General features: G+C 38.9%; 1 protein-coding gene across 1 annotated transcript; it reads right to left on the bottom strand.

The window, feature by feature from the left end:
- Positions 1-4,962: 4,962 nt before the first annotated feature.
- mpzl2b (myelin protein zero-like 2b) lies at positions 4,963-13,615 on the bottom strand. The gene is made up of 5 exons (XM_085363576.1): positions 13,475-13,615; positions 7,558-7,727; positions 7,148-7,361; positions 6,358-6,520; positions 4,963-5,380 (listed from the first exon to the last, which is right to left on the bottom strand). The coding sequence occupies exons 1-5, from the start codon at positions 13,521-13,523 to the stop codon at positions 5,242-5,244; spliced, it is 735 nt and encodes a 244-aa protein (XP_085219702.1). The 5' UTR covers positions 13,524-13,615; the 3' UTR covers positions 4,963-5,241.
- Between the last annotated feature and the right edge of the window lie 2,225 nt (positions 13,616-15,840).

The raw sequence follows: 15,840 nt of genomic DNA, 5'->3' as shown, positions 1-15,840 counted from the left end.
GAGGTACAGCTGGACAAATAGAGGACACAGGGACAACTCACATCTGCTCACATCCATGCATGCTTGTTTTCCGCTGCTGATAGTACTTTTTTAAATTTTGTTTTTCCGTTTACAAGAAAAAGAAATGGAGAGATTTGCGATTCCAAGGGCTTTAACTGCAAGTATTTGCCTTACATGCTAATAACTGTGTTTTCGTATTTGCAAGTTGATGCTGTGATTATTGAGAAAGGTGTTATTTGGGGGGAATAACGAACTGCACCTTTTCTGTTTCTTAATTTACAAGTTCATACACTCTTTAAAATACATTAATGTTTTGTGTTAGTTGTGCAAAACTTCAGATAGTCAGCAATAGAAATATTATGTTATTACTGTTATTTCTATAGTATATGATACAATCAGTGGGCTTGGCGTTGCATGCATGTTGGTATGTAAGCTAAAGTATTATTCATAAGAAGTTGAGTGAGCAAAGTTATTTCTTTGTGCTTGTTTAAACAGCATGAGGCTGAATGGCGTAGTCCCACGTACGTTATGAATATGATAATCATAGGATTTCAAATATACACTAACAGGGATTACTGATGTGGATTATTCACGCCTCCATTATTAAACCCGTACAGGTAGGTAAGGTTTGGTGCAAGGTCACAGCAGGTAGAGTGGAGACGTTTCATGGGTGGGAGATAACGTGGGCAGGCTGCAGGCTCACTGCTCTCCTCTGCAGGCCCCTCCACTGGAGTATCAATGCAGCAGCAGCGGGAACTCTTCCAGAACTGCAATAAGGGAAAAAAACAACAGCATCGTGCTGCAGGAAGACAAGAGAGCTACTGCAGACCTGTGCAGGATGACTGTAACTACACAGAGAGCACGTCAATTTACAGCCAGTACAAAACATAATTATATTGTATTTACTGGTAGACATGTCCCTCACATAATGCATTATGACTTGCAGATGTTTTCAAGTTTACCTCAGACTTTTAAAAGAAAATCTTGGTATCTGGATTTACTGCAGCAAAACACGTGAATCTGTAAAAATACTTCAGTACAAGTAAAAATCCTTTCGTGTTAGCCTTACTACAGCTCTGGTCAGAAGTTTGCATACACTTCGTAGTTCTCGTGTCTTTCTTGTTTGATACACTCTCAGTCCGAGGCTACGTGACATTTGCTTCACTGTGGACAGTGACGCTGGTGTTTCAGCAGTTTCCATAATGTTGCAGGCTTGAACCTTGGTGGTTCCTGTGTTGCTGCATGACTGCGATGTTAATGTTGGTGTTTAAATGATTTCTTTGAACTTTTTACAGGGTGGAATAATTCTACAGCATACAGCCTGAAAAAGTTTGAAAAACTAAGAATTGAGGCACAAGATTGAAAGGATTTTGGAGTTTCTCTAATCTACACAGGGTCAAAAGTATGCACACAGGCCAAAATATATACAAACATCCCCACTAATATTTGGTAAAATTACCTTAGCTAGTTGCAACCACATGCTTTTGGTAGTCGTCAACAAGCTTCTGGCATAAATCTACTTGTATACTTGACCACTCCTCTCTTAAGAATTAGTAGAGATTGTTTAAATTGGTTGGTTTTCTTGAACTGACCTGATTTTCAAGTGTAGTTTGTAAAATCTTCAACAGGGTTGAGGCTTTGGGAAAACCATTCTAGCAGCTTAATGTTAGTGTGCTTTATCCATTCCAAAACCAGTTTTGATGTAATGTATGCCGCCGTGTTCACGCTCCAACTGTCTAGCTGTTGATTTGAGGTGAAGCTAAAGAATTTGGAAGTATTCCTTCTCCTTCTTACCCCACTTTGTGTAATGTAATAATGGATTGCATTTATATAGCGCTTTTCTAGACACTCAAAGCACTTTACAATTCCACCATTCATTCACTCTCACATTCACACACTGGTGGAGGCAGCTACAGTTGTAGCCACAGCTGCCCTGCAGGCTGCCATATCGCGCCATCAGCCCCTCTGGCCAACACCAGTAGGCGGTAGGGTGAAGTATCTTGCCCAAGGACACAATGACCAGGACAGACAGAGCTGGAGAGAGGATCGAACCGGCAACCTTCCGGTTACAAGATGAGCTTCCCAACCACGGTCGCCCCCAATCACATGTAATGTATCTGTACCACTTAAAGAAAAACAGCCTCAGAGCATGGTTATACCACTGCCATGCTTGACAACTGGTACAGTCTCACCTTCACTTCACTTTCATAAAACATGCCAAACTTGGGCACCTTCTTGTTTTTTTACATTAATTAAAATGTTTACTGTGTAATCATTCCATCCTGGAAAATGAACAAAGAAATCGTTAAAAGTCCTAAATTACTATGATATTCATGCCCATGATGAGTGTACATATACTTCTGACAGCTGTAAGTACAGTTATATAAAAAAAGGAAGATTATTTCATAAAGTGCATTTCACAGATATATTTATGTGCAAAGAGAAAGGTTAGAATGATGTGTACAAAAAACAGCAGTGAAAAGGTCTCAGTTAGCATGTGAAAAGCTACAGTTCATGACAGCACAGTTAGAAATAGTCTGAATATGTCTGGCGTGTTTGGAGAGCTTCCAAGGAGAAAGCCTCTTCTCTCTGCAGAGAACATGGCAGCTTAGATTAGGTTTACAAAGTTGCATCTGAACAAAGTCCTTTGAACAAACAAGACCAGAGTCGACATGTTTGGCCACAATGACTTTATCTGACATCGGCAGTGGGAAAAGATGGGAACTATTTATCCAGCTGAGAATCCAACCAGAGACTTCAAAACATTTGCACCTGTTTGATACCCAACCTAGCCACTAAACTGTCATATCACTCCAAAACATTATTTCTTTTAATGAGAGGTAAGTTAATCTCTCACAGCAAAAAAAAAAAAAAAAAAAGCACAGCACGTTTATGTGGTTCTGTGATTGTTAAATATGGTACACTTACACTGATCTAATGAAAAGGAATAAAGTAAAGTGGTTCAGCAAGTTGTTTTCAATGATAACAAATACACCGCACAATATAAAATGAAAAAATGAATCAGTAGGGCGACAGATGGGGTTTTTGACAAGCTTGGACAATTCCAGGCAGGTTCCTGCATGTCCCAGTCTTTCCACCCCACCTTAGTAACTAATATTGTTCCAGCAGCTTGAGTTAGATTTATCTTAGGACAGATATGAACATAACAGGTAACAATGTAATTCAATTTCAGGAATACAAAAAATGAGCATTCAAGTTACCAGTGATGTGTTCCACATCTGTTTGATGTTTTTGTGAATTTATGCTCTTTGTGAGCAGTGTCAAAGTAAAGTCACCAATATCCTTTCAATAACTGTCCCAGTGAGAGTGTTTCAAATTATTTGAAGACACAGAAAACATCAAAGTGACTTTCCAGCACAAACTGTAAGCTGCAATCAACTGTTTTAGGGCAGAGTGACTTACAATAACTCACTGTCACACACACCGAGGAGTGGCTGACAGTTGGTATGTTGCATTCTCTTCCATGCTACTGAGCTGTTAATATCGAGCCTCTCTGTACACACCCTGATCACTTCTATTCAAAAAGAATTCACAAGCCTTTATGATTAAAACAAAAAACTTTATTCCAAAGTAACTGAACAGAAATTTTTATTTTTCACTTTTTATACAAAAAGCAGAACACAAACTTGCTAGTTGTCCGTGAAGTAAACAGTAGTCATTGCTCATAAACCTGTTGGTGAACTTTTGGAAAGAAAGAGACACATTTTTGTGGCAGCAGCACAGATAAGCACTATCTACACTGGCAACAGGGTAGTGTTAGCAATGAAACATCTTACTAGGGCCTACGCTTTACACATCTACAGTTCAATTATTTAACAGTAAACATTCATGGACACCCCAGAAGGGCAATACATGTCCAGTTTTTGAGTAGAAATCCCCAATGAGATTACACAACAACAAAGCAACATAGCGATCATAAACAGTACAGTGAACAAGTCTGGCATTTATTTGTCCCAGTTATTAAAAAATGAAATGACAACTCAACACATTTCAGACATCGGTGCCTATATACTGGAGTATGTATGTGGAGTACTGAAATAGTCGTGTAAGTTCTTTATTTGTGCAGAAAAAGCTGGAATCAGTCAGCTTTGGTTGGTGCGTCACATTGGGAAGTGGAAATAATTTGTAATAGTTAAAAAGGAGTGAGCTTAGCCAACCGTTGTAACCTGCACATGACTTCTGTTTAATGCTAGGAGCTTAACACACTTGATTTTCTCAGCTGAAATGTCATTGGTCGAGATTTGCTGTCTGCAAATGCAAGCTTTTTGGCAAGGAAGAAAAAAAAGGTAGCTTTGCAAAGATAACATGTGTGTTCAGCCAAATATATTTTAATCCTGTCAACTACACTATAGCAGCAAGTAAAATGTCAATAAAGCAGCAAGTAAAATGTCAATAAAGCAGAATGCAGTAATAACCTGATATTTAACTGAAAAAGTACTAAGAAGAGATATAAAATGTTGACAGATATTTTATTGTATATGCTCATCTTAAACTGGAGAGCAGCAAACTAGAAGTCTCAGAAGAGAATCCAAGAGAAGCTCAGTTTATCCATAGACAGTATAAAACAAGTAGCTTTGAGGCAAAAAAAAAAAAAAAAAGAAAGAAAGAAGAAGAAGCTGTATGAAAGAGTCTTAAAACAAACCAGCATTACATCATCTAAGGATCTGGTTTCATATCAGCCTCATCATATCAGTTTTTTAAAACCAAGATGGCAACGTCATCTGAAAGCTTCAAAACTTCAAAGACTTCAGAGACCAGGGAGCAGTGTCACAGAAGCTACATCCATTTCTATACTGTCAACAAGTCTTCCTTAAAAAAAACATGATGAAATTAAGAAAAACTGTGAAATAAATCCAGAATTTTATGAAACATGCTGCTGACATAAAATTTTAAAACAAAACAAATACATTGTAATATGTCAACATTTTTTCTTGGGATTTTTTTTCCAAATAAATAAAAGTTTTAACTTATTTGCAAGTCACTGCTTTTCTCTTTTTACTCACATTTTAATATAAGGTTAATATCTAAAAGTAGCCTCTATGGTGGAAGTGTTCCAGAGGTGCACGGGGAGAGTTTCTTTACAGGGAAAAATTAGATTTCAATCAGAAGTTTTTGCTTTTCATGGGCGGTCGCAAAACTTTCTGAATGCATCACATCCACATGATCAGCCCAATAAATTTGTGTGAATGAACAAATTGAATTCAAGAAAAATACATCTATCTAATCATCATCGTCATCGTCGTCATCGTCATCATCATCATCATCATCATCTCCACTGCTGGGCTCAGACTCTTCATCGTCTGAACTGACCTCTTTTTTCTTCTGCAAGGCTGTCAGATGCTCTGCCTCCTCGGGTTTGCTGAAGCACCCCCACCAAACAGTCACACACAAACACAGATGCAATGAGAAGGACTATTTGTGGGATACTGGCTTCAATCAAAAGGGAAGCAAATATACAAAACAACACTGGTTTACCTCAGCAAAAAAAAAAAATTATATATAGAGAAGGAGACACCCAGACTCCTCGACTTGAAACCAACCCAGCCCAGAGCCCAGAAAATCAATGAACTGATTCTTACCTTCGACAGTTCAAGACTTCTGCACTAAAACCCATTCACTGTTCCCTGGATCTTGGATTTATAAAATGACAAGTGCTGTGAAGCAACAGTTGTTCTTGCAGCTGCTGCTCACCGAGAAAGCAGAAGATTTTGCCCAGACAGCTTTCACCTGCCAAAGCTGTAATGTAACCCATTAGTAGAAGGCAGCAGAGCGCATTTAACTCAGTTCACCGCAGCAGTATCAGCTTTTCTTTATGTTGAAGACCACGTACAATTACCTCAAAAAGGTGCTCTAGTTAAAATTGACATCTATAAAATTTACAATAAAATAACCTGTGATTGAAAGATGCTAACTAAATGGTAAAATGCTAAAGATTATACAGAAAAACAGCCTCACTCATTCAGTTAGAACTGCTGCTGTGAACAAGTATTAATAACCACCATTATAAAAACCAACCATGATTATAATCCATAACCTACATTTAAAAAATTCTGTTACAAAGTATTCAGTAGTCACAATCAGGACCAACTTTGTAGAAAAGTCTCAATAGTATATACACACATACAAAAGTGTACAGACTGGAAAGGGTGTTTGAGCTCTAATACTGAAATAACTGAATAAAAAAAAAATACATTAATATTCAAGACATTCACAATAGAGGAAAAAACATAGACGAAGATGCCCTTATCCTTATTAGTCATCTCCTCCAGGAAAATCAACCCAACAGCCAACCAGAGTCCACACCAGTCCCAAAAGACAGAGTTCTCTGGCCCTCACCACACAGTTGGGTCTTTGAAATCGTGCTCGTGCAGCTCAAAGTCATCTTCCCTTCTCTTTTTCTTGTAGAACTTCACTGCCATAATGATAGTGAGAATGAGCAGGATTACACCACAAGCACCTCCAACTATGATCGCCAGGAAACTTATCTCAGAGAGGGACACTAGGAGCAAGAAAGAAGACAAAGTAAAGATGAATGAGCGACCCAGTGGTTAATCACACTGTCCTGCTTCATTCAATCATATGACACATACTAAAACGTTCTCTATTTTTTTTAAATGTCTCTTTTCCCTCACTGTACTGCTTCTGATAACGATGCGATGAATGAGTCAAACTTTTCATCTCAGAAGTAACAGAGTCGTCATATATGCAACGCATCAGTCTTTAAAAGACTTATTCTAATACATACACATACAAATGTCTCTGGTGCCTTACAAACTACTGACCATCATTTGAAGTTACTGCAATGAAATTTTGGCTAAATAGCCCAGCCTGCTGTATTTTTCTCTGTCTTTGAATTCAGCCCTCTGTGGATTAATCATTTTAATTTCCCTCAAACAATGTGGCATCTTTTCGCTCCTAGCACATCATCCAGTCCAGATCAGAGAAGATATTGAGCATGATCTTTTTTGATCATTGTGAGCTGATGTTTTCAAAGTCTTCCTTTATTTGTTTTTAGCAGTTTATCAGATTGTTTAGCAGATAACAAACTGTGTAGCAAACCAAATCATGAATCATATCATTCAATCCACGAGGTGTCATTTTTGATATTGAGGTCCAATAGTCTAACCTTTGTTGATCACTCTGAGGTTGATCTCTCCAATATTGCCTTGAAAGTCTGGAGGGTTTCTCACTTGGCAGCTGTAGGTGCCATTAAAAGTTGGATTCACGTCCTGGAGAGTGATGGAAGCATCTTTTCTCATGATATCTCCCGACCACACTACATGCCCTTTGAACTGCGGAGACGTTGGAGGGTGAGGCGTTTCATTCTCGTAGTAAAACAGCTGCCACATACATTACAGAAAAAGACAAAAAAAAGGAAGTGCAGAAATAGAAAATATTAACACACACTGGAAACTTTAAACATATAAAACTAGAAGCTAATACAAGACTGAAATTGAGAGGAAGAAATTAGGTATTATTTGAAAGTCTTATGGACTGAATTTTATTACATTTAAAAAAAATCTATTTTATACTCACAGACTCGCCGGGTTTTGAATTCAGGGGTTGGAAGTACCAGGATACTGTGACAGAACCTGGAGTCACTGGATGAGTACTACTGAAGGTGCAGCTTAGTTTCACATCCGTCCCGTTGACTGCTTCCATTTCCTTCTCCGTTCTAATTTCTATCCCAGTAACATGCCGCACACCTGAAATAAACACGACCAAACGAGAACAATCAAGATTGAAGTTAGTTCAAACTGCCCATTTCATTAAACACAGTAATGTCCTTGACACACCATGTCATGTGCCTCAGAACTTTACTGCCTTTCAATATAAAATGTGAGTTTGTTACTTTCTTATGGCAACGACATGACAATCTATTCCACAGCCTGACTGTGGTTTTACATGTCTGCCAGTACAACAACGAACACAGCAAATTGTAATTTAACAACATCTGTACTTGCACACCTACTATGAGGTTAGTGTTAATCTACCTCAAGATCTGCTAATTGGAGCCCTTTTAGGGAACTTTTAGAACAATCTGATGATAATGAATTACAATAGTCCAGCCTGGAAGCAATAAACAGATTAGGATGTTTCAAATTTTAGTGATATGTTGCAGATGAAAGATGGCAGTTTCAGAGACTTCCAGCACCAGTAAGACACAGGATTTCTTTCCATGCTAAATTAATGGGATGTGAAGCTCTTTAGTATAATGGTTAACAGATCCCTGGTAAATAAGGAAGCAGCTCAACACAGACAGAAGAATAAAAGTTAAGAAACCACATTAACCTTAATAAAAGAAGAGTAGTTACGTTTTTAGAAATAACTATTTTTTGTGCTATACAAATAAACTTGCCTTTAAATCTGAATTACTGAAAAACTTATCAACGCTTTCCAAGGCTCTGTGGGAGCACACAGCTGATACTCTTCAAATAATAATAATAGATTGGATTTATATAGCGCTTTTCAAGGCACCCAAAGCGCTTTACAATGCCACTATTCATTCACTCTCGCATTCACACACTGGTGGAGGCAAGCTACAGTTGTAGCCACAGCTGCCCTGGGGCAGACTGACAGAAGCGAGGCTGCCATATCGCTCCATCGGCCCCTCTGGCCAACACCAGTAGGCGGTAGGGTAAAGTGTCTTGCCCAAGGACACAACGACCAGGACAGAGAGCCCGGGGATCGAACCGGCAACCTTCCGGTTACAGATACGCTTCTCAACCCCCTGAGCCATGGTCAAACAAACAAGGCCAGTTTCAGTTCTCCTCTCAATTATCTCCTCCATGGCCGAGAGTGTGGGAACACCCCGTCAATGTATCTGCTGTGTTTACAGACCAAGGTTAATATTGTTAGTTACAGCTAAACTGAAAACTTAAACCAGAAGTGAAAAAATATTTAATTCACTAAAATCAAATTTAACTTTTGGGGGGGAAAAAACTACAACTGAAACTATTTTGTAAACTTGGAGAACTAACTTCACTCTGCGCAACTAACTGAAACTAAGATGACTTAAAGAGAAAAAAGTCAAAACTAAACAAAATGAAAACTAATTGGAAAAAACCAAAAGTACTGTGATCACACATCAAACAACCCTGCAGTCAGAGGTTATGTGCAAGTTTCCTGTTTAGAAGTAAGAATCACACTGCAAACATGGATTTTTTGTTAATTAAAGATGTTTCCTAAAATGTTGAATAGATTCCTGCTCAGATATCAGATATAGAAATGACTTTGTATGACCAAATGCTGTCCAGCTCACGTATCACATGTTAGTTAAAGAAGAATGCAAAATCCATGTTGCATATGGCTTAGATTTACATTCGAAAACAACACACAAGTTAAGCTGCAAATAGCAGCTGGTTCAAGTGGATTTTGGCGTCAGTTGCTCAGAATGACATGCAAAAAGGAAGATGAGTGACTGGCATTCTTAAAAACAGTCAGAAGACACCTCAAGACAACATGCAGAGAAACACAGTGAAAGAAAAGGAAGCCACAATAAAGGAAAAATAAAGGTTTGGGATCCATCATGAGCAGCACAAACATGCTGTACTTAATGTGAATGTATATGTTCGAACTTCTTCCAAAATAAATTAAAAGTCGTTTTTATAGTTTTTTGCATAAAGTTGTATTGCAGACAGCTGCAGCTATGCATACATATTTATTTTTTAAATATATTATGTCATTTTATATAGAAAGTTGGGGCTCTGACTTCCTCTTTTATATATAAGCTGTTCTTATACAAGAAGCTTTTTCAGTGTTTGGCTTTTGATTGTAAACATTACAGCTGTTGCTGAAGCCTTTAAATTCTCAAATGTCTACAGTCAAACCGACACATTGCATGTATGGCATGTTGATTTTTTTTTTTAATATCCACAAAAAAGTGGATATTAAAAAAATAAATATTAATGAAATTACTTGCATGGATTAAGGCATGAATTGTGGATAGTAACGGTATGTGTGGCATATATAGTCACTGGGCACTTCATTAGGTACAGCTTACTAATACTAAGGTGTTCCTTGCTGGACCCCTTTTTGCCTTCACAGCTGTGTTTATTCTTTGTGGCATAGATTCTACAAGGAGCTGGAAGCATTTCTCAGTGATTTTGGTCCATACTGACACGACAGCATTGCACAGTTGCAGCAGATTTGTCAGCTGCATATGCGTGATGATCTCCTCTTCCAGCACATCCCAAAGATGGATTCAGATTTAGTGACTGTGGAGACTATTAGGTACAGTGAACTCATTGTAGTTCGACCCTCCTGGCACTACAAGCTGTTCATTTTCGTGCCCCACCGTCCCTCCCTTCCTTCCTTTTTCAATTCATTCACTTCTCATTGGTACATGGGGATTTGCCTGGCCTGAGAGCTGCTGCCAGTCAACTCTCAGGCTTTCCCCAAACCACAGCCTCAATCTGTCATTATCTACTAGAAATGCTGTGAAACCTAAAGTGAGGATGTGGTCCTAGATGGTGAATTGTTATTTTCAGGAAAACAGTTTGAGATCAGTTTAAGAAGCAGCCATCATGAGATGAGTGATGCGGTCATATAAAGGGATGAACATGGTCAACAACAATACTGTGGTGTTTAAACGACGCTCCGTTAGTACTAAGGGGCCCAAAGTGCGCAAAGAAATTCTTTCCCTCACACCATTAAACCACCACAAGGCTGAATCACTGCAGAACAGATCCATGCTTTCATGTTGTTTACGTCGGATACCATCTGAATGGTCACAGAAGAAATCCAGGCTCATCATACCAGACAATCTTTTTCCACTTCTGTAATTTGTTATGCCATTTTTGTGAGTCTGTGCAACTTGTAGCCTCAGTTTACTGATCTTGGCTGACAGGAGTGTCACACAGTGTGCATTCTGCTGCTGCTGCCCACCTGCTTTGAGGTTTGATGTGTTGTGCATTCAGATGCTCTTCTGCACAGCTTGGTTGTAACAAGTGGTTATTTTAAGTTACTGTTGCCTTCATATAAACTCAAGGTAGTGGCCCATTATTCTCCTCTGACGGATACTGGATGTGCTTTCTTTTTCAGACCATTGCAGTTTCTGAGATACTCCGACCAGCCTGTCTGGTCTAAGTATTTCAAAAATGCCACTTTCACGGTTACTTGGATCCCCTTCCTTCCCGTTTTTTAGTTTGAACTTCGGCAGGTCACCTTGCTTAATTGCTTTGATCTGCTGCCATGTGATTGACAAGATATTTGCGTTAGCAAGCTGCTGAACATGTGTACCTAATAAAGTGATTGTCAGTTAAAAGTATGATCTAATTAGGGTTGCCAACCGTCCCTTAAAATACGGAATCGTCCCGTATTTCGAAACAAAAGTACACGTCCCGTATTGAGCTAATAAGGGACGCACTTTGTCCCGTAATACAGTGAGAATCAAAAGTAGTCTATAAATGTTAATGGAATTAACGCTTTGTTTGAAAACATAATTCCCAGCCCCTCTCCTGCTTTGTGACCAATGAGCTGACAGCACACTTATGACAATTCGAGTATGACAATTCAGATTATCTCATTGGTCGAGGAAAGGTCGCTTACAGAGAAAATACCGGAAGACAACAGATGACCACAACAACAAGCATGGCCAACAGGGAAACAAACGCCGACACTGCGGTGCAAGTCTCGGATGACAGTACACTTAAAGCTGGGCAGACACTGTGCGATTTTCAAACTGCACGATTGACTCGCAGGGGTTAGAAGTTGGTAGGTCACGATGCAGGGTCTCACACTATACCGCCCGATGCTCTGATGCGACCTGAGTGCTCACACTGTGCGTCCATAAAATGAAGGTTATAACAGAAAATCTGTCGCTCGCTCTCTCTGTCTTTCACTCACACAGACACACCACCACCATCAACTTTGCTAAATTGCTAATGAAAAACATTGATCAGGCAGCTGTGATTGAGCAGCAATGTAAATCCAACTATTTTCACGGTTGTTGTGGTCGTGATAATTTTGTGATGCCACATCGAAAAGGCTCGGATGAGCTTTCCAAAGTTCTACAAGTTGTGCCTCCATGGCTTGTGTCCAGATCACACGCTGCACAGCCGTGCTGCTCCGTCTTTTTCACCGACGTTTACGTGTTTGCGCGTGCGCAGTGTGAGCGGCTGCGGTGACACCCTCACGAGCGATTGATGATCGGGAGCTGGTCGTGAGGTGTTAATCGCTTCTCGTTACCCCACGTATACTACACGATGCACGATGAAGGCCAAAATCGGTCTGATCACCAAATCGGTCGCACCACTCAGAAATCGTCTCAAAATTGGCCAAAAATCGCACAGTGTGAGCCCAGCATTAGAGCAGCAATGTTTGTTCGCTCAGAGAAAGAAAAATAGGCTGCAAAAGCACAGGGAGGAATGGGAAAAGGAAAACACCTGGCTGGAAAAAGTTAATATGGGCATGTGCAGTGAATATCAGCGCTATGTGGCCAGAAGTGTGATAATATAACTTATTTTGAATGTGTGAATGTGTGTGTGAATGGGTGGATGACTGGATATGTAAAGCGCTTTGGGGTCCCTAGGGACTAGTAAAGCGCTATATAAATACAGGCCATTTACCATATTTTGTGTAATAAACAACTGCAAGGATAGATGATTACAACAAATAGATCACTAATACATAAAAGTAATACATAGATGAATAATGATGGTGAGTTAAGATGCGTAATCATGGGAACAAGCGGGTTTACAAACAGGAGCAGCTGATTAGCATTAGAAAAGCTGAAATAATACCTCAACTGAAGCCAACTGTACTAAATGCACTATATGTGCACAGTTACAAGAATATTTTTCTTTCTATTGTTTTCTATTAATTTATATAATTTTAAGTTAAGCAGGACAGAGTTCTTTTAAAGAAAGATTTACTTATATTCTCAAAAGTTAAGCATGACAGGCTTCTGTTTAAGAAAGAGACCTGTTTTACTGTGTTAATGTTTTCATTTTGAGCTAAAAATAAATGGCTAAATGATCATTTGTTTCCCATGTGTTCATATCACAAAGAATATGCATCTGCTTAAATCAACTTCAAGTCAAATGGTTAAAAAAATAATTTCACACACAAAAAAAGAGCTACCACACTGGGAAGGGTGAAGACAACTGGGTTGCCCGGCCCTGGCCACGAGGTGTCCCTTATTTATTTTTCAGGGAGTTGGCAACCCTAGATCTAATACAAAGAAATAATCCATGGCTTCAAATCCAAACACGGTCTTATCAACGCCTGCTACGGCATACTAGCAGAAACTGGTCGCAGTACACGTAAGTGTACTTTATACTCTGTACTACACCGTGAACGCCCAAAGAATAACACGGGCTTTACAGCTCAGAGACCAAATAAGATTCCGAACTTGATGTTTCGTTTGTGTTTCGTTTTATTAAACACGGTTGCCATGTTTGTGAAACACGTTAATAATGCGATGTACCTCCCGGAAGTTCCTAAAACTCACCTGTCAGGAAGAATCCTCCCAGGAGGAGCAGAGGTAATATCCGATACATACTCCGCCTGATTAATTCTTCTGTATAAATCCCTTCATGAAAGTTTATTAGAGTCCGGATCGCGACTATCGCTGCCAAAAGGACAAAGCCGTTTTTTTGGACAGTGAAAACCTCAGTGCACCTGTAGGCGGAGTTTTGCCTATTGCATAACACATGCCCATGTAATCTCACAACCGCTGAGTCGAAACGTGACACATTTCAACCCTACCTTCTTCTTACTCCTACTTTCTAAGAGCACATTCAGTTATTTACACAGCTAAATGCGTCAGACACCTAAAACTTACCAACCCGCTATAGAAAACAGTAAATAAGACAACAAAAAACGCCCTGAAGGCAAACTGCTTCCTCCAGTCAGTCAAAAACTATCTGAAAATTAATCCGAGCACCCAGAGTTGCAAAGGAAGAGTTACCAGCATTACAGCACTTTGCGTGGAGGGGCTCTTGTCCTACAATATCCCAGCTATTATAGGACAAGAGGCAGGGTCCAATCTGAACTAACTGAAATCCAAAGAAAATGGTTACAAGTTTGGAAGTGGTGCAATCAGAAGTTACCTCTCTGTGCAATTATGGTTAGATAGACACATTTTTACACCATAATACCAAGATTTGCTGTCAAAATGAATACTGAGAGATATTATATTACATAGGCTATCATCATACTTTCCCAACTTCTCTAGACAACATAAACAGTAGCTACATCCAGCTTTTACATACAGTCTATGTCATACGCTTGTCTTAAAAATGTAGTTATGCTGATGCAGGCTTAGATGAGTATATACCTTTATAATTTAATACAATGTACAGCAGAATCAGAAGCTCTCCAATTAGGTCTGACCAGGCAACTAATGTCATTACAACTGAGTCTGTCTTCCTCCGTAGTGGACCTGTGGTCTACACACCAAATCTAAGTAAGATATTCACTATAGCTTTACAAATTGTGGTCTGGGATACCAGTAAATCTATAAAGAGGATGCCAGTGTTTGTAAAAATCTCATTTTGAGGCTTTATCTATTTACTGATAAATTTGATATCCTTCAGGATTTGTCTTCACAAACAAACAAATACTTACAAAGCTAATCCGATGATAGGCACTGTTAATTTGAGTTTAATTGATGTTTAGTTATTCTCGATTTAAAAAATGACAAAACAATAAATTAAAAAGTTCTGACATTGAGGGAAATTCATAATGGTTTATTTACTTTCAGAGGTCTTCCAGGTATGTTTTAGGAGGTAAACGTATTGTATAAAAAATAGCAGCTGACAATATGAGTGATAAATGAAATGGAAAACATGAATCCTGGAGATCTGGTATGGCTCAGTTGTACTGTGCGGGGTATTTTAGCTGGTATGGGTGGCTTGGTTTGATCTACTGAAAACTTAACCGCGGTAAAGTGAGCCGTCATTTGTGAGCCGCGGTCAAGCCAGCCGCCTCCTATCCGCCGCATAAATTTCCTTGCGCTTTTACACCAGTCTTTACGGTAGCGCCTTTTCGCTTTATGTGCCGATTGAAAGACTATACCCGCGCGCGCACAAATTACAATGTAGCAGCCCGATACAGTCAATACAATTATGGAAATGTCAGAAATTCATTAAAAATCATCCTGAGTAGTTGAGGTCCAACTTTCAACACATCCCCCCTCTGGGACACCTACTGTACCTGTGTGCCAGGTTTCACCCAGATTTACTGTAGAATTCCTCAGAAATTAAAGGGTACTTGTATTCAATGCAATACAGCCAATGCACTACAATTGTGTCAATTTTCAAAAATTCATTAAAAATCATCCTGAGTAGTTGATGTCCAACTTTCAACACATCCCTCCTCTAGGACACCTACTGTACCTGTGTGCCAAGTTTCATCCAGATTTACTGTAGAATTCCTCAGAAATTAATGGAGACATTTATTCAATCTAATACAGTCAGTACAATAGAATTATGTCATTTTTCAAAAATTCATTAAAAATCATCCTGAGTAGTTGATGTCCAACTTTCTTTTTTTTTTTGTTATTCTCTTTTTATTAAACAACCTATATAAACACAAATAATCCAAAATAAACATATAATCAAGAACAGACGTAAATAATAAAAAAAAAAATAAAAATAAGAAAAACAGACGGGTGTACCCTCTAGTGTGTATGTACTCGCACACACATATTCACTCACACACCCATATTCTTAAGCATACATACACATACCTACTTACATATGTGTTCACTTGTAGTCTCATACATACTAACATATACATATAAACACATAACGATTCAGAAATGTGGCATATATAGTTACAGAGATTCAAACAAGATCGGGTCTCCTTAACCGG

Source organism: Diplotaxodon limnothrissa, linkage group LG10, assembly GCF_057381915.1.
Source record: "Diplotaxodon limnothrissa isolate DT_005_m linkage group LG10, D_limnothrissa_male_GT1.1, whole genome shotgun sequence".
Taxonomy (NCBI): Eukaryota; Metazoa; Chordata; class Actinopteri; order Cichliformes; family Cichlidae; genus Diplotaxodon; species Diplotaxodon limnothrissa.
Note: the sequence above shows the minus strand (reverse complement) of the source record. Positions and strands in the feature narration are given on the sequence as shown.

Bases quoted from the DNA above. Each gene is read 5' to 3' on its own strand.
- mpzl2b (XM_085363576.1), bottom strand. From the start codon at position 13,523: ATGTATCGGATATTACCTCTGCTCCTCCTGGGAGGATTCTTCCTGACA. The intron at 7,362-7,557 runs GTGAGTATAAAA...TGTATGTGGCAG, and splicing joins ATTCAAAACCCGGCGAGTCT to CTGTTTTACTACGAGAATGA. The intron at 6,521-7,147 runs GTTAGACTATTG...TCTTGCTCCTAG, and splicing joins CCTCAGAGTGATCAACAAAG to TGTCCCTCTCTGAGATAAGT.